The sequence below is a fragment of the Sapajus apella genome, unplaced genomic scaffold (genome assembly GCF_009761245.1).
Source record: "Sapajus apella isolate SASKATOON/1434 unplaced genomic scaffold, GSC_monkey_1.0 scaffold98, whole genome shotgun sequence".
Classification (NCBI taxonomy): Eukaryota; Metazoa; Chordata; class Mammalia; order Primates; family Cebidae; genus Sapajus; species Sapajus apella.
The window spans coordinates 6496833-6516423 of record NW_022437038.1 but is presented as its reverse complement, the minus strand read 5'-3'; the positions used below and the strand labels follow the sequence as shown (position 1 = coordinate 6516423).

At 40.2% G+C, this 19591-nt stretch overlaps 1 protein-coding gene across 3 annotated transcripts; it reads left to right on the top strand.

Annotated features, from left to right (window-relative positions):
• The first annotated feature begins 5914 nt into the window (after positions 1–5914).
• TSPAN6 (tetraspanin 6) lies at positions 5915–14329 on the top strand. Of its 3 annotated transcripts, XM_032257774.1 has the most exons (9): positions 6777–7155; positions 7558–7574; positions 8021–8209; positions 8515–8589; positions 9710–9808; positions 10198–10332; positions 10827–10910; positions 12528–12635; positions 13400–14329. In XM_032257774.1, the coding sequence occupies exons 3-8, from the start codon at positions 8198–8200 to the stop codon at positions 12594–12596; spliced, it is 474 nt and encodes a 157-aa protein (XP_032113665.1). In that variant the 5' UTR covers positions 6777–7155; positions 7558–7574; positions 8021–8197; the 3' UTR covers positions 12597–12635; positions 13400–14329. The 3 variants fall into 3 exon arrangements, with proteins under 3 accessions (XP_032113666.1, XP_032113664.1, XP_032113665.1); XM_032257775.1 differs by lacking the exon at positions 7558–7574 and having other exon boundaries at positions 5915–6970; XM_032257773.1 differs by lacking the exon at positions 7558–7574 and having other exon boundaries at positions 6772–7155.
• The last annotated feature ends 5262 nt before the right edge of the window (positions 14330–19591 follow it).

Sequence of the window (19591 nt, the reverse complement as noted above, 5' to 3'; positions counted from 1 at the left end):
GATTGAATGAAAAGGAATTTCACAAACACCAAAGAGAGGGGAAGACTGTAGCTGACTTTGACATTCCCTAAAATTTCGCCTGTAATTCCTTAAACTCCCAACTCTGACCTATCTTGCAATCTATATGGTACAGGGTCAGATACAGTTTCACCTCATGCTAGTGACTTAACTTCTCTGGACTTCAGTTTCTTTTAAGATTATATTGTTGGCCTGGTACAGTGGCTCACGCCTGTAATCCCAGCACTTTGGGAGGCCGTGGCGGGTGGATCACGAGGTCAGGAGATCGAGACCATCCTGGCTAACATGGTGAAACCCTCTCTCTACTAAAATACAAAAAATTAGCCGGGCGTGGTGGTGTGCGCCTATGGTCCCAGCTACTCAGAAGTCTGAGGCAGGAGGATCGCTTGAACCTGAGAGGTGGAGGTTGCAGTGAGCCGAGATCGTGCCACTGCACTCAAGCCTGGGCGACAGAGACTCTGTCTCAAAAAAAAAAAAGACAAAAAAAGAAAAAAAATATTATATTGTTTACAAAAAAATCATGTGTTTCTTGCCTGGAGAATCAAGACTGATTTCCCATACTAACAATGGAGGGAAAGCATGCCTGGAGAGGCTTTAGTGGGAGGCTGTTTGAGCAAATCTATCTGTTTCCCAGTGGTCTCTGATGTAGGGCTACATTTCACTCAGCAAGCTTTTTTTTTCATTTTAGATCTGATAATGAGACTATTCTGCCATAGTACAGACCAGCTACTTACAATCTCCCTCCCCTCACTGTTGACATTTCCACCTCTTGGAAAATCAGTGGTTATAGAAGGAAAAATTTTAAGCTGTTGTAGAAATGTTGTTTATCCTGTGTATGCAAGCAAATTGGTAACCCCTTCTCAGTCATCAGGGGAAGAATTGTACTTATGAGAATACAAAGTTCAAAAGCAAGCCTGAGTCTGCTTCATTTCCAATCCACCTGTGACAAATATGTGTTGAGTATCCATCATGTGCTTAACAGTGTAATAGCTATGTAAAGAAGACATGATGGTGTCCTTATTCATTCCATAAATTTATCAAGCATCTACCATGTCAAGAGTGGTGGATGTAGTGGTGAACAAGACAGACAAAATCCATGGCATTGTAATCCATAATTAATTCAACAAATACTTGTTGAGCATTTGCTATGTGCCACACATGGTTCTACATATTTGAGAAACATCAGTGAACACACAGACAAAAATCCCTGCTCTCATGGAATGGAAGAAACAGACAGGAAACAAGCATGTTCTTAATTACACTTGTGTGTGTTTAGGGAATCTTTATTGGTCATCTACTATAACCTAAGCAGTTCAGATAGAGTGGTGAGCAAGTAATGTGCAATTCTTGATCTTATGGAGCTTACTTTACAGCTCCCACAGAGTTTATGTTTAGTAGGGGGAGAAAAGACGGACACCATTAATTAGAAAACAATACAACTTCCTATGCTAATAAACTGCCACAAGTCTGTTACAGACTTTAAGGACTCTAGGAGGAGGTCAGAGGATGGGGGGGCACCTGGGAAGAGGTGGGCTTTGGCCTAGTCTCAGGCAAAGGAAATGTCATCAACAAGAGCTCACTGTTAGGTCAGACAGGGAGTGGCTGAGTGCTAAGAGGTTTCAGGGGGAGATAGGAAACAAAGTTGAATAAATAGGGTAGGGCCAGAAAATAAGATATAGGAGTTTATTTTAAACTCGTGTGAGAAAATAGTGAATATATTAAATGTGTGTGTCTGTCTCTGTGTGTGTGTGAGAGAGAGAGTGTGTGTGTGTGTGTTTGTGTGTGTGTGTGTGTGTGTGAGAGAGAGAGAGAGAGAGAGGGGGGAATATGAGAGACAGGGAACAAGCAAAGTAATACATTCTACTGTAGTTTTTTCTTTCTTAAAAACCCCCTCACTGGCTCCCTCTTGGCATAGAGTACAGTCTGAACTCCTTAGCACTGCATACCAGGTTCTTCACAAGCAAGCCCCACCTATGTCCTTAGCCTAGTTTTAAACACTTACCCCATGCCTCCTCATTCTGGACACACTCAGCCTCTTGCTCTTCCTTGAGCTTCTTCTTCCTTTCGCATTTTGGTCCTTCTGCACAGACATGTTCACTCTGCTCTGTAGTCCCTTCCCTCCTTTTTTGACTTGTCAAAACTCTATCCATCCTTGCTGCTGAGAAGATTCCCCCAGCCCATCCCAGCCCAAGATGGTTAACTTTGCCTTCCTTTTCTCTCACAGCACTTGGTATACATCTCAATTTTAGGACTTCTCACACTTATTGGCGTTGTTCTTTACTTATGTCTGACTCCTACTAGACTATGAGTACTTAGAGGGCAAGAACCTTATCCTAGTTTTCTTCATATCCCCAGCTATCCAACACAAAGCCTAGCACATGCCAGGGTGAAGATGCTGCATAAGGCCTCAATCCCACTGAAAACTGGAAGGAGTGGGACAGAGAGGTTGCAGAGAGAGGTTAAAGAAGAAAGTGAAGGGGGAGAATATGGAAATCATAGGGAGATCAAAGTAAGGGGATATGTCCAAGAGCTCACCCAAAACAAGTGAGGTTAATTATAACAACCCTAACATTTCTGCAGCATGTACTCAGTGTGTAAAACACAATGTTAGACACTGTGAGGATACAAAGTGAAATAAAACACCTCTCCCTATGGTTTGGTGGGGAAGATAAGACCAAGGTAGATAAGGAGACTGACAGCATCCAGGCATACTCAATTTCTTGTTTCTTAAAGCTCAGTACCGTTTTCAACTTTAAGATTTTTAATATGAAGCCCCTCAGCAGTCAGTAAGGTATTGTTTTAAGAAATATTAGATATGGAAACTGACTCCTCTAGTTGAGATCTCAGCAAAGCTCAATAAGGCTAGACTAGAAACAACTTTCTTAGAAAACGGACATAGAATTGTAAATTTTAATACCATTTAAAAATATTTCTCATGTCTATGTGTCCCAAACTGTATATTATGAGCTTTTTTGAAGAAGGAAAGAGGATTCTTGCCCTCTAAGCACTCATAGTCTAGTTGGAGTCAGAGATAAATAAAGGGAGGGAAAGGATTCACAGAGCATCTGAAAGGAGTGGATGGAAAAAAATGAATAAAAATAGACAAAATAGGATTTCAGAAAAGGAGAATGGGAATGCACAAGAGACAACAGGAATAAAGAGATAGTCTATTAAGGAAATTGATTTTTTAAACTGTACATATGAATTAACTATTTAAATAGTGAGGTATCTGATGGCTGTAATACAAAATATGAGATATTAAAAAAATAAGTAGGATGTGCCTTTAAATTCTATGATAGGCACTTAGCCAAAGGTAATTGAAGGGATGCTAGAAAAGGGATTAGAAAATGAAAATGGTAAAGTTATTATGTGAATAAGAGATAAGATGTATTCTGAGTGATACAGTTTATTTATTTATTAGTGGTTCCTAAGAGAGAGTAGGAATGTCCCAAGACATTATCTAGGTGCTCAATTTAATGTTTTCTGTTTTATGATAGTATGATACTGGGATGGCTTAGACATTTAATTTTTTATTTAATTTCAGCAATCAATCCTGAGTAACTACTATGTGGTTACCCCCAGAAACCAATTATGATCTCATTGAGCAATCAGCTTAACAGGGATTGGCCAAGCAGCAAATGAACTCATCAATTGGGCATTATGTCCTAGGGTACTGAGGAGAGTATAAAAGGGGGGTGTAGCAGCCCTGTCACACTAGCTCTTCAGTAGTTTCTGAACATCTAGACGGTAGGATGTAGAATAGGTAAGTAGAAATGCAAAACAGATACTGCAGGAATTGACTAAAGGTCTGACTTAATGGAAGTGAGTGTGTAGTTAAGACAGTTATGGTGTTAAAGAGGTGAGGGAGGAGGGACGTTTTTACTGAGTTGGGATTGAGCTGGATATTCAGTAGAAGCAGAAATTTTGAGTGAAGTTGAGGGTGGGCAGGGACTAGGGAATAGGACTTGTTTATTGGGGGGATGATCATGCTGACTTGGTATGGAGCAGAAAATTCACGTTGGAAAAGCAGTAGGAAATCAGTTGGGATTGTATTGGGATAAGGAGATTGGCAGGTATGGGGGGAGGTTGGAGGTGGCACAGGGGAGGTCTGATTTAACAGTGAGCCCTTGTTTATGTCATTTCCGTTGCCTGATGTCTGGCAATGAAAAACATTTACACCTAATCTTGAGGGTTGCAGGAAGTTAATTGGGAAGGGAGACTACTCAATGTTCAATGTAAAACAAGCAGAACAACACTTAAAGTATTTTCGTTTTTCCTTACATTGTTGGCATCATATTGTGTTTCTGTGCTCAGAAAGAGGGAGAAATTAAGAGGTTGAACCAAAAAAAGTACTGAACTCTCTACCTCATCACTCTGGGGCAGATGGGGTTACTTCCTAAGTGACTGGGCTATTGGAGTGAAGGCAAAAGTCAAACTCAACCCAAAAACCCAAGTGCAAGGCAGAACTGTGGCAATCATTGAGGTTCTTAAGCTTCAGGGGCTGCAAGGAGCCAATGTTTGTGGTTAAATGTCTGTGCAACCGCAGTCTTTACTTGGATTACTCTGGGCCGAGACAGCTGTGTGTACAACAGCAGCTTTGTCTCATCAGAAAGTGGGCCCCATTTCTGATGAAGGACACAGAAGTTGCCCAGGTTTAGTCCTAGGCACCTTACTTGGCCTCTTTCAACCTGTTTCTTCATACGTAAAATGAAGGTGCTAGGTGTGTCAACCTCATAATAGGGTCTTTGTGATGCGTGCATATGAGGTAACGTGTATTAAGCTCTTAGCAATAGTGGTTGGTACATAGTCAGTGCTCATTATCACAGTCATTATTAACACTTTAAAGAATACATTTATCTAATGGCCTAGGGAGACACTTCTTAAATTGCCTTAAATGGGATTAGATGCCCCTTTGGTCTGGGTTTGTACACAGACCCAGGCCTAGGTTTGAACTAAGTTTAATTTCTGGGTTTGGTGGCATGGTGGGGGTGGGGAGGTGGAAGTGGGTGTACCAGAGTAGGAGGCAATGGTGCAAGGTGTTGTGGCCATAGAAATATGAATTTCCATGTCAGCATTTGGTTGAATTTGGCACCGAGTGTTGTTCAAACAAAGCAGCGTTGTGAGTGGCAGAGGAAGGGTGAGGAGGAAAGTCAACACATTCTTGGAAATAAGATGTGGCTTTTGCTTTGCTATTTTATTTTTCCTTCAGCTACAGATATATTTCTTTGCTCTTGGGCTCACATTGTAAATCCCTTGCAGGACACAGTACAAATCTAAATTTCAGAGAAACCTCTTTTTAAGATGACAAGTAGTTAGCAAGAATTTCCTTGATCCTTGTTTTTAGTATATGAACCCCTCAGTTGGGGTCATTTAGCCTAGGGAGAAATCTTTGCATATACTTAGATACCCATCTCCACCTCACATCATGTAACTATGGCTTATATGGTACTTTAAATGTTGAATATCTGCTATTTCCTGATGATTTCAAACTGTTTGTAGTTCTATATAGATGTGTCATTTATCTATTCTCTACATGTATTTGTGTATTAGGTCTTTCAAATTTTGGTAAAAAATTTTAGTATAAAGCCTGGCAGTGCAATAATTCATTTTCCAATAGTTGCTGTCTTGCACCTCAGATGTCTGGCGAGATGTTATAGGAACTGGTCCTAGGTCAATATTTGAAGCACAGGGAAGCTCTGTATGACCAAGTCAATGGAACTTTCCTGTGTTCTGGTCCTGAGGTGTATGTTTAGAGCAATGTTTCAAGCAGAAAAGTTTGAGTATTCCTCTCTCCTCCACAAATGCATGTCTTTTTGCAATGGCAACAGAGTAAATAGCCACTTGTGTCAAGTTTGTGTCAATGACGAAGGGTTGGGTTGCATAGGGAACTGATATAGCCTTCTAACCCCATTCTTCTAGAGATAACACATACTCAGTTAACACTCAGTCTCTGCCTTCAAAGAGCTGACACTTTAGTTGAGAAATCAGACCTTAACACACCTTCTGTGCTGTAACAACATAGACCAATATGTTCACAATATATAACATTAGGTTTTAACCTCTCTGTGATCAGCCGGGTTTTGATGGGAAAAAACAGGTGGCTGGAATATATAGTGACTCTCCGTTTTAACATTTTAGAGGTCACACTCACCAGGCATTTTCAATAGCACCCTTTTAAAAGTTTGCAGCGAATAGCTGAACTTACATTTCACTATTATGTTAAAATACTTTTCCTCAACTTTCCAAATTACTTAGGAGATAAAAGAGTAGAGGAATACTGGGGTTTTGCAAAGTCCTGCAGGAAAATTCTAAAAGTCATTATCATCTTTAATACCTAACTTAGAAATTCCTTCAACAAGTGGTGACTATTTTCCTCAATTCGTTCATATCTCCCCTCCCCACCCCATAAAACAATGTTCACAAATTGAAAAGCAGACAAGTGAAAAAAAAATCAGTCTAATTCCACCAGAGGTAAATTTCACTGTTCCTTTCAGTTTTTGTCTAAGCATATGTGATTGTATGTATTGCTTTGCAATCCGCTTTCTTTTTGCAAATGTATTTCTTGTGGGTATTTTCCCATGTATTTTCTTAGGTCACTTTTAACCTCTTCATTCTTTTCCTTCTCTCTAGGGCACCAGGGGCCAGGGAAGCCCAGTCGCAGAGCGCTGCGGGCTCTGCTGGTGATAGAAACAATGTGGTGAAGTTATAAGGGGAGGGGAGGGGGGGGGGGTGGGAAAAATTCCTTAGCTTAGGAAAAAAAAAAAAAAAAGCAATGAAGAAAGCTCCACTTAAAGACCTATGAAATTTCCGACACTAGAATCTTTGTATATAGTTTTCGGTAACCTTCGGCAGGGGGCGCTAGGAAATTGTCGCCACTTTCCGGACAGCCTCCCGGACTTTACCCTCTAGAAAATTGTACAGTGTTTCCGGCCCTTCTTAGTTGTGGACGCTCGTAAGTTTTCGGCAGTTTCCGGGGAGACTCGGGGATTCCGCGTCTCGCTCCCTGTGTTCTCATAGCCCAGTGCGGTGGTGCAGGGTCTCGGGCTGGCCATGGCGTCCCCGTCTCGGAGACTGCAGACTAAACCAGTCATTACTTGTTTCAAGAGCGTCCTACTAATCTACACTTTCATTTTCTGGGTGAGAGACTGAGGCGCCTGGGGCCGGCAGGGGATCCCGGGCTTTTCTGTGTGTTGGGGGGTGTGACCCTGAACGGCGGGAGTTCAGGTCGGGATGGGGTGGGGTTTGGGCGGCCATCGTGCCTGGGACCCCAACGCCTGCGACTAGGGACTGGGCCCCGAGCTAAATGCTCAGGCATCTCGCCGGCGCTGGGGTCGGAGTGCGGGACGAAGGCAGCCGACAGGCTGAGCTGGGACCCAGACGTGCCAGCGTTCGAATTCGATGCAGGAGGCGAGCTGGGGCGTTAAGCCCCTATAGCACGCAGACGGTGACCCTGGACCTTTACAGAGGCAAGCAAGCCTTGCCCGGCCCCTTTGAGAGCACACTTGCATAATAGTGTCTTTCTTTTCACTGCTTCATAAGAGAGGAGTGTTTCGCAGGTAAGTATGGTATGCCTCCACTCCCGCCAGTCTGTCCTTGGGCTTGCTTTTGTGTACCATTGCTTTGTACCCTGTGCTCATCCCAAACTGGAGAGGACGGGGAAGGTTTCCGGAACGCATAAAAGCACTTTTTTTTCCCTCTCTTCAAGGTTTTCTTCCTAAGGCTGGAGTAAGACAATTAAGGAAGTTTTGATCTGTAGGGCAAATATGCCATGGGCTTGTGTTTACACACAAAAAGATGAATTCTAAGAATTTTGAAAGGATACCTTGTCCTCAGCCTACTCTTGTGTGCAGATCCCTCCTAACCCCTTCTACTCTCCCCCCTTGTCTGCCATGTTCCAGCATATCACACCTATTATGCCTTAAATATAACCTCATGCTTTGTGATTTGAAGATGCTGCTATACACAGTGCATAACTGTTTCTGTTTTCTAATTTCCCACATAGATCACTGGCGTTATCCTTCTTGCAGTTGGCATTTGGGGCAAGGTGAGCCTGGAGAATTACTTTTCTCTTTTAAATGAGAAGGCCACCAACGTCCCCTTCGTGCTCATTGGTACTGGTACCGTCATTATTCTTTTGGGCACGTTTGGTTGTTTTGCTACCTGCCGAGTTTCTGCATGGATGCTAAAATTGGTGAGTCCTTGTTTTCATTAGAATTAATTCTTCGTTTTAGAAAAGTTTTGTATGTTGTAGGATTCCTTTCTTGAAACTGGTCATGGCCCTTTACAATTTTTCCTGTTCCCTATGAAAACTGACCAAGTAACAGTTCAGTGGCCAGTTTCCACTTTCAAAATAGACATGTTACTATTTTCCCTGCCCTTTTCAATGAAAACAAGATGAAGTAATTGAGAAGACTACCATTATTTTTTCTTTGACTTCCTTTGCAGCTGTGCTGTATCTTATTTATGCTGACTTGGCCTTTCTTTCTTATCCTGCAGTATGCAATGTTTCTGACTCTCATTTTTTTGGTCGAACTGGTCGCTGCCATCGTAGGATTTGTTTTCAGACATGAGGTAAGCCTGAATTAGTGAAGCTTAGCATGTTGAATTTATCCTCCAAGAGATAAAAATGGATTTGTTTAAGTAGAAGAGTTAGACCTCTGTACCTAAACCTATAGCTGACAATAATGGCCTTCTTATAAAAATTCTGGCCCACTTCTAATTTAAAATAAAATTTAGAATTTCTTTTTTTTTTTTTTGAGACGGAGTTTTGCTCTTGTTGCCCAGGCTGGAGTGCAATGGTGGGATCTCGGCTCCCTGCAACCTCCGCTTCCCGGGTTCAAGCAATTCTCCTGCCTCAGCCTCACGAGGAGCTGGGTTTATAGGTGCCCGACACCATGCTCTGCTAATTTTTTTGTATTTTTGGTAGTGATGGGGTTTCACCATGTTGGTGAGGCTGATCTTGAACTCCTGACCTCAGGTGATCTGCCCGCCTTAGCCTACCAAATAATTTAGAAAATTGTAAAGACTGACAGTCACCAGAAGAAAATTACTTACTTGTATTCCCTGTCATTTTTCTGTGTGTAAATACCTATTAAAATGGAGATAGTACAATTTATAACTTTACTGATAGGAAAATATTCAAAGCACAAAATTGATAACCTTCTTCACTTATGCCTTGCATTTTGAAAAGACTGGATATACTTAATGCAAATCATCAAAAGTTTAATATTGAATTAAAAATCAGGTAAACTTGGGGTTGTTCAAATATCATTCGGTGAGTAACGAAGGCTCATCAATGAGAGTTCTTATAAAGGGGTAGCACAGTCTCCCTAAGTAAGGCTTTGTAGCTTACAAATTCCATAGGCATCGAATTTGTACTTAGTTTAAAGTAGAGAAAAATTAGCAGGGTGCAGAATACAGCAATACTTCATTGTCACACAGATAAATACATATTCCCACAGCACTTTGAACATGTAGTGGTTCTCATCATATATTTTAATGTTTTGCTGAGTAGTCCCCTCAGTGAACCCATATCCCTTAGAGGACAAGATTGTACCATGGAAGTTAATTACCATACATGTTGCTCCTGGCAAAGATATGACCATTGGTCAGATTCAAGAACTTTTTTTACCTGAAACCAAAAGAACTTTCTAGAGGATTTTCTTACTGACATTGTGTTTATTTGCTATAGATTAAGAACAGCTTTAAGAATAATTATGAGAAGGCTTTGAAGCAGTATAACTCTACAGGAGATTACAGAAGCAATGCAGTAGATAAGATCCAAAATACGGTAAGTGGCAACTACCACCTAGAGGAGAACACATTCCCTATTGCCTCAGAGAAAAGAGTAGAGCCTGGTACTAGATGTTATCCACTTGTAGAGGAAAGAAGTGACATTTTCCGTTCCATTTTCCTCACATGTGCACCTGTTCTCTTCCCTCCCCACTTATATCATAGTCCAAGTACTGTTAGTACCAACTACAGCAGGGAAGTAAGGCCAGTACAAAACTGTCATGCATGGTGGTCAAGGACCCAGTGCTGAGCCCTTGAATCAATTCAGCAGAGAGATCATTGAGTATAGTAAATGTTTTGAGCACAAATTGCAATAGAGGATATTAGGTTAAATGTTTGCTTACAAAGTTGTAATACAAACTTAAATGCTTTTGTTGGGTTTTTCAGTTGCATTGTTGTGGTGTCACCGATTATAGAGATTGGACAGATACTAATTATTACTCAGAAAAAGGATTTCCCAAGAGTTGCTGTAAACTTGAAGATTGTACTCCACAGAGAGATGCAGATAAAGTAAACAATGAAGTAAGGTGCCTTTTAAAACTTTCTGTTTGACAGTGTTTGGGGACTTAACTGAATGCAACATTGACTCAGTTTTTAATTTTTCCTTATATTAATAAATGTAAGCCGAAATAGGGTGGGTAAGACTTGAGTTCAGACAGCTAGCAAGTAGCACTTTTTGTTTATTTATTATTTAGTATTTTTTTTTAAGACAGTGTCTGTCTCTGTCACGCAGTCTGGAGTGCAGTAGTGTGATTATAGCTCACTGCAGCCTTGAACTCCTTGGTTCCAGTAAAGTAACACTTTTAAATGTATGATCCAAAAGGTGGAAATAGTTGGGAATAATTATTTGTTCTTTTGAGAACATACGGAAGAGAGTAGATTTCAATAAAATGACAACCAAAGGCTATGATACATACATCTTTCTGCAGAGGTGTATGATCAAAGTGCTTATTACCATAAAGAAAAGTACATTCTGCTTGTGCTGTACTTAATCTTTGTTTTTTTCCTCCTATTAGGGTTGTTTTATAAAGGTGATGACCATTATAGAGTCAGAAATGGGAGTTGTTGCAGGAATTTCGTTTGGAGTTGCTTGCTTTCAGGTAAGTGTTTGTAGTTACTTAAGAAATATTTCATCCCTCTTGTAGGTGTGAGCTAGAAGATTTTCACTTTTTTTTTGAGATGGAGTCTCACTCTGTCACCCAGGCTGGAATGCAGTGATGCAATATAGGCTCACTGCAACCTCCACCTCCCAGGTTCAAGCAGTCCTCCCACCTCAGCTTCCTGTGTAGCTAGGGTTACAGGCATGCTCCGCCATGCCTGGCTAATTTTTTTTGTATTTTTAATAGAGATGGGGTTTGACCATGTTGGCCAGGCTGGTCTCGAACACCTGACCTCAAGTGACCCGCCCGCCTTGGCCTCCCAAAGTGCTAGGATTACAGGCAGGATCCACTGCGCCTGGCAAGATTTTCACTTTTAAGGCTTAAAGTTTTTGCTTCAGGGAACTGGATAGTGAGGACATTTTTAGAGAAGTCGCATTTTCAGAAAACTCTTAGTTATTGGTCACAGTACAAAAATATTTGGGCTGGTCACGGTGTGGCACACCTGTAATCCCAGCACTGTGGGAGATGAAGGTAGGCAGATCACCTGGGGTCAGGAGTTTGAGACCAGCCTGACTAACATAGTAAAAATACTGTCTCTACTAAAAATATGAAATTAGCTGAGCGTGGTGGTGGGTGCCTGCAATCCCAGCTTCTCGAGAGGCTGAGGGACGAGAATCACTTGAACCTGGGAGTTGGAGGTTGCAGTGAGCCAAGATCGTGCCATTGCACTCCAGCCTGGGCAACAAGAGTGAAACTCCATCTCAAAAAAAGAGAAAATACTTCATTTTTCTTATAGTGGAGTTTCGATTGGACTTATTTTATATATGTAATACTGATTTTGATTTGTGATTGGGAGATTCATTGTGCACCAGTTGTTTTGGGTAGATTCCATGTAGTAGGTCAAATTGTGTTTTGCAAATTGTGTTTCTCACTGTAGCATGACATTTGTTTTGTGGCTCTGAACTATTTTTTTTTTCAGGGGATTTTTTTGTTTATATTAAACACTAGAAATAAGACTAATTCAAGTTTAGTCTTAGTATATTTTTAAAGTAACAAGCATAGCTATATCTAAATCTACGCTAATGCAGTAGCCACTAGCCACCTTTGAATGGTTATAATCATTAAATAAAATTAAAACCTCAGGTCGCTGGAGGTTTGAAATAGTAGCCATGTGGCTGCTGCCTACTATGTCATACAGTACAGGGGTTCTAGAACATTTTCATTATTGTAGCACTGCTCTGGATCTTTCCAGGAAAATCTCTGCCCTCCTTGATGGAGATTTAACTTGTTAGGATACTTATTCAAAACCATGTCTTTGTTTTTTCTGGGAACTGAGAGTAAGAAAAGTTTCTCCAAAATTTGCGACTGAATTTTCCTTGAGTGACAGTTTGCTGGATTTTCCTTTGGTGAGAGTTGTGAAATTCTGGGTCATAGTAGCAATAAAACTTCACTTACATTCTTTGAATGTGATCTAGATGCTGCAGAGTATTAAACATAACTGTCTAGAAGAACTCAAGGAAGAAAATTATAAGCGAATTACAAGTGAGAGGAGAATATAGTCTGAGGTCTTCAAGCTCTTTTGTGTAGTATTTAATTTTGTTTCTATTTTATTTCTAGCTGATTGGAATCTTTCTCGCCTACTGCCTCTCTCGTGCCATAACAAATAACCAGTATGAGATAGTGTAACCCAGTTGATCTGCGGGGCTATTCCTCTCTACCTTTAACGTACGTTCATTTTGGTCCTCAGCTCTGTTAGTGTTGATGTCTACTCCAGGCTGTGTATGTGATACATGAACTAAGTTTGTCAAGAATGTCTTTAGTATATTTAAATCTAGCTGGTGCTATGTAAGCCCTATGTAGGCAGATTAGGTCCCTATACACCAGGCATGGTCAGAAAGTACTGACTTAGCTATAGCTTATCTGTGCATACTCTCTAAAGTTATGCAACAAAAGAGTTCCTGTGTGAGTTTATATATTTACATACACATGTCAGCCTAAAGATCGTAAGTGGTCCCTTTTCTAACATATTTCAGCCTACAGAGAGGAGAAACAAAGAATCCCAATAATGACCTTATTTGTGAGTTTCCCTGGCAGGTGCACTCTGTTCCTCACCAATATTGACATTTTCCATAGTCCTTTACCTAGTTTTCATTTACCACAGTTTTAGTCAGTCGTTGAGAGCGTTGCTTTCTTGGTAAAAACTGTTTTTGGTGGGCTATCATTAAAGCCATAAACTCATCTGGTCTAATAGGAACCAGATTTTGGGAAGACGTGTGTTTCAATGGCTTTAGTATTTAAGTGGTAAAATATTGTGAGAATTGTTGTTGGCTGAATTGATCCCTAGGGCACACTTTGCATTTTAATTGAGCCACTGACTGGGAACACATAGGAAGGTCTTCATTAGCAGGAATAGATTAGAATGTATGCAAGCAAATACAGATGTTGAAATTTGTGTAACAAGTAAATTAACTTTTTTTCTTTAATTTTAGGACATTTAGAGTTCCCCCTGTGAATTGGAAAATTGCCTGGCTGGAGAACTGACAACACTACTTACTGATAGACCGAAAAAGTACACCAGTAGACTGATTCAATCAAGATGTATGTAGAACAAGAAACTACACCAATAGGCTGATTCAATCAAGATGTGTGTCCGCTGTGTTATAAATCCACCTTCTGTCCCGTTCATGTTAGATCATTGAAACCCTGTATCCTTCTGAAACACTGGAAGAGCTAGTAAATTGTGAATGAATACTGTGTTACTCTTGACTGTTATTCTTCTTAGTTGGGGCGCCTTTGGAAGGCACTGTGAATTTGCTATTTTGATGTAGTGTTACAAGATGGAAAATTGATTCCTCTGACTTTGCTATTGATGTAGTGTGATAGAAAATTGACCTCTCTGAACTGGCTCCTTCCCAGTCAAGGTTATCTGGTTTGATTGTATAATTTGCACCAAGAAGTTAAAATGTTTTATCACTTGCTGTTCTGCTGACAGGCAGAGTTGCATTGTGTAATTTAATTTCAGTCAGTCATTAGATGGCATCCCTCATTAGGGTTGCCAGATGGTGATAACAGTCTCAGGCCTTGGGTCTAAGGCATCCAAGACTGGAAGGGACTATTGATGTTCTGTGATACATCAGGTTTCAGCACACAATTTACATTTCTTCACCTCCCAACTGGGACATGTATTATGATGTTCATATTTTCCCTCTTGTTTGAAAGTTTCTAATTATTCAATGGTGTCGGAATTACTGTATTTTCCTTAGGAATTTAGTGGAACTTATCTTCATTAAATTTAGCTGGTACCTGGTTTATATGACTTAATTGTCAATATTATGGTCAACTTTAAGTCTTGGTTTTGGTTTGTGCCTTTGATTAACAAGTATAACTCGTATACAATAAATACTGTTTTCCTCTAAAAAGATCGTGTTTAAATTAACTTGTAAAAAATCTGCTGGGATGGTGGTGGTTTTCCACTGAGAAAGCTAAGCCCTACATTTCTACTCAGAGTTTAGATGTGAAATATAAGGCTGAGGCCTTAACTCTGTATTAAAAATTTAATATTCTTGTTTAAAAACTGTTCCATAGGTCCAGCAAACCACCATGGAACATGTATACCTGTGTAACAAACCTGCACGTTCTGCACATGTATCCCGGAACTTAATGTAAAAAAAAAATCTTAAAGTGCAAATATAAAAAAAAATGTTCCCTGTGAAAAAATTACATTCATGTTATAAAATAGCATATGATTAGTGTTCTCCTGGAGATCAGACTTTTTCGATTGTATAGTTTGCATTGAAAAGTCGTATAGGGAGGGATGTAACCTGTATCTTCAGGATAATAAGGAAATTAATAAGGAAAATAATAATTATTAAAATCTGAGTTGAAGTCAGGGAATTATTTCTTTGATTTTGGGTCTCTTTATACATCCATTAGTAGAACCTATCTAGTCTCTGATTGCCACAGTCCTTGAATTGATGGTAAGGGGACATCAGTTACAGTTAGAAAAAAAACTGGGCATTCTCAGCAAACTGACACAAGAACAGAAAACCAAACACCACATGTTCTCACTCAGGCAGGTGTTGAACAATGAGAACACATGGACTCAGGGAGGGGAGCATCACACACTGGGGTCTGTTGTGGGGGCTAAGGGAGGGACAACGGGGTTGGGGAGGTTTGGGAGGGATAACATGGGGAGAAATGACAGATATAGGTGACAGGGGGATGGAGGCAGCAAACCACCTTGCCATGTATGTACCTATGCAACAATCCTGTATGATCTGCACATGTACCCCAGAACCTAAAGTACCAAAAAAAAAAAAAAACCAAACAAAAAAACGGGCAAAAACTACTAGCTAAATAATCATGAATTTTGAGTATGTGTTTTAAAATGCTTGGAGTTATTGGAGAAAAAGGATATTCTCCATTAGAACATTTGATGTATAGCTTTTCACATAAGGTGATAAGAAAATTAAGTTGAGGCCAGGCGTAGTAGCTCACGCCTGTAATCCCAGCACTTTGGGAGGCCAAGGCAGATGGATCACCTGAGGTAGGGAGGTCAAGACCAACCTGACCAACGTGGAGAAACCCTGTCTCTACTAAAAATACAAAATTAGCTGGGCGCGCTGACACATGCCTGTAATCCCAGCTACTTGGGAAGCTGAGGCAGGAGAATCGCTTGAACCTGGGAGGCAGAGGTTGCAGTGAGCTAAGATCACGACATTGCACTCCATCCTGGGCAACAAGATGAAACTCTGTCTCAAATAATAATAATAATAATAATAAAACAAAATTAAGTTGAAAAATAGTGACTCAAGTACAGCAAGTCAGATTTTTGGCTACTGAGATTAAAGAAGCAAATATTTAAAGGATTATCAGAGCAGTTTTCAAATACGTATTTTTCACTGCAATGGTTTTGAATAATCTTTTAAGGTTATATTTAGAGTTTTAAAAAATGTTTTTCCTCGGCTGGAACAGTGGTTCATGTCTGTAATTCCAGCAATTTGGGAGGCTGAAATAAGCAGATCACCTGAGGTCAGGAGTTCTAGACCAGCCTGGCCAACATGGTGAAACCCCGACTCTATTAAAAATGCAAAAATTAGCTGGGCATGGTGGCTAGCACCTATAACTCCATCTACCTGGGAGGCTGAGGCAGGAGAATCCCTTGAACATGGGAGGCGGAGTTTGCAGTGAACCAAGATCACACAACTGCACTCCAACGTGGGCGAAGAAAATGAAATATTGTCACAAAAAAAAAAAAAAAAAGTTTTCCTTCAATATTAAAAAGGAAAAACTATAGAAAATTAAAATATAGAATGTAGAAAGAGGAAAAACATCACACATCACTCTTCAGGTGGATTTTTTTTTTTTTTTTTTTTTAAGATGGGTTTATTTTGGATAGCCACTTAGAAAATCTCTTACAGCTGATGTGTGTAGGGGCCTACTGAATTGTATACTTAATTCTGAAAGTAATGAGGAAACATTTCACCTGATGATAACTGGTACAAAGGAAAGTTCATGTGTCTTTAATAGTTTACTAATTAGCCTAGCTGGTTAGAAAGAGGGATCACTAGATTGAGAGAGATGCAGTTTCCACTGGCGGCAGTACGTTTGCTCATTTCCGTGATGACAATCCTAATGGTAGAGTGAGTGAGTTCCCTTAGTGGCGCAGGTGGGGGGTTCTGAGCTTTTAAGTTTTGTTTTGTAGGAATCTGAAGAATTTTACATTTTACTTCACTGTATATCCATGTTTAAAATAATTCATTTTTGATTTCCCAAATGTATCCTGTGGGTTGCCTTATTTCCAGGGACTAGGTTGCTCGCTGCAAGGTGACATTTTGAGAAGCAGAGATCTCTAGGTATATTTTCTGAAAGTGTGGAAAGCTTGGGAGATTTCCATGGCATATTCCAGGTGGGTTGTTGGGTTTACGTTGTAAGCATCAAACTTTTGGGGAAATAAATACCTAACACAAGACATAAATACCATTTCTGGTTTTCCTCAGGGCTCACAAAAGAATCTTTGAGACTTGATGTTTTTAATACCCCATCAGAATCCAAGCTGGTGATGCACCCAAACAAACCTGTTAAAATATGAGACATAAAGAAATGTATGCATTTTCTTTTCTTTTTTCTTTCTTTCTTTCTTTTTTTTTTTTTAGATGGAGTCTTGCTCTGTCACCAGGCTGGAGTGCAGTGGCATGATCTCTACTCACTGCAATTTCCGCCTCCCGGGTTCAAGTGATTCTCCTGCCTCAGCCTCCCGAGTAGCTGGGATTACAAGTGCATGCCACCACGCTCAGCTAATTTTTCTATTTTTTTAGTAGAGATGGGGTTTCACCATGTTGGCCAGGATGGTCTTGATCTCTTGACCTCGCGATCTGCCCACCTTTGCCTGCCAGCACTTTGGGAGCCCAGTACCACTGCACCCAGCCAGTATATGCATTTTTCTCATGAAACAGTAAACTTTGGTTCCTTTAGACTATTCTGTGAGGGCTTTGTGGTTGTAGAAAAAAAAAACCTAAGATATTAATACTATTTCTACTTTTCCTCACAGCATATATAAGAGAGTTTGAGATTTGATTTTTTTTTCAGTTTGCTACCTTTCTTGGTTGACACTTTGTGATGTGGCAAACCAAACCTTACTAATTTAAAAAGGAAAACAAAAGGCTAATGTGTCAGAAAAGAATATATAAACTGAAACAGCTATAGGGAAATAAGACTTTCATTTTTAAGTCATTGCTTTAAAACCACCCAGATTGCTTGTGAAAGAGTAGCCATTATGATTTAATTATGGTTTTTCTATTAGGTACCCTGACCCCATGGAGCTTAGTTGTGTCAGGCACTTGTAAGAGCACAGTAAATGCTAATGGAATAAATGAATGAATGAGTGAGTCTAATTACAGTGGCTCTTTCATGTTCTGTGTGAGATAGATGATCTAAACATCTCATTCTATATAAGCCACTATTTATATAATAGAAACCACCTGCCCAGTCAGAAACCACTTACCCTCGGAAACCACTGCTAACTTCCTTCTGGTGAAATCACTTTTTGCTGCTCTCTTTCTTGAACTCTTTGCTGCATTTGGTACCACTAAAAATATTTCTCTTTTTTGTTTTGACTGTGTAACATCCTGCTTTTCTTCCCTTTTACTGTTCTTTCTAGTTTACTTTGTTGTTTGAATTGCCTCCTCCTTTTCAAATGTGACTGACCCCAAGGGCTTATATTTGGCATTTTGCTGTTAGATTATGCTGACCTTAAGGAATTAAATGTGCATGATCATCAGGCCTGACTCTTATTCTTGGGTCATGCACTTTAGTTGTGTGTCGGTCATAGCAGCTTGCTTATATTCCTACCCTCTCTAATACCTAAAAGTTTAGTAGCATTCTGAACACTTAAACATTTAAAAATATTCCTCCTATAACATCTAGTGTATGAACAGTAAGTACTTATTTGACATTGACCTACCTGGCTCTTTCACCAGGAATGACATGCTGTGTGGGATATGGGGAAAATGAGTCACCTTTTCCAACCACCAGCATTTATCAGGGACACATCAGTTCTTTGGGACTGTCATGCTTCATCTGATGGTGTTCTTATTACCATAGCCTCAAAGTTTTCATTAAAAAAATGAACTGGTGAGTTGCAAAGGCTCGTTTCTTCCAGCCGAAGTTTCTCACCACTTTTTTTCTGGGAAAACAAAATTATTAGCACCATCCACAAAGCAAATAAAACTGGCATGGCACTTGCCAGGATATAGACAATTCACCAATAGGTGTATACAGTGTATAGCAGAGTAGACAACTACTCAGACTCATGACTAGAAAGGTAAAGTCGCTACATTATGTACACAGGGCAACGTAGGGTACAGCCTAAGAGGTTCTGCACACATTTTCCTGTCTAGAAAGACCATGTACTTCCTCATCAGGAAAGTGGCATATAAAAGAAGGTAGGACATCTGAACAAGGACTTTTTTCCCCTCTTCTGTGTCCTTTTTTTTTTTTTTTTTTTTGAGATGGAGTCTTGCCCTGTCACCCAGGCTGGAGTGCAGTGGCTCAATCTTGGCTCACTGCAACCTCCGCCTCCTGGGTTCAAGCAATTCTCCCTGCCTCAGCCTCGAGAGTAGCTGGGATTACAGGCATGCACCACTATGCCCAGCTAATTTTTGTATTTTTAGTAAAGACAGGGTTTCACCATGTTGGCCAGGCTGGTCTTGAACTCCTGACCTCAGGTGATCTGCCTCCCTCGGCCTCCCAAATTGCTGGTATAACAGGCATGAGCTACCGAGCTCAGCCCCCTTTTCGGTTTCTTTTCATATAGGGGGGAGGTAAGATAACTAATGTGTATTGAGCATTTACTAATTGCTTCAATAGACTACGTTGTGTGGGGAGGTAGTGTTATCCTCACTTTCCCCAAAAGCAAACAAGTTGAGGATTTGATTAAATAACATTCCCAAAGTCACACCGCTAGTGAGTGGCAGATCTGGGATTTGAACTGAAATCTGACTCTGAAGCCCATGCTTCTTTTATTGGATTTTGGTCCATCTTACTAGCAAAGGGGATTATGTGACACTGGCCCATAGCCAGAAAATGGAAGAAAGAAACAAAAAGATTCTCTTCTCTTCCAAATATCTTTTTTCTTTTCTTTCTTTCTTTCTTTCTTTCTTTCTTTCTTTCTTTCTTTCTTT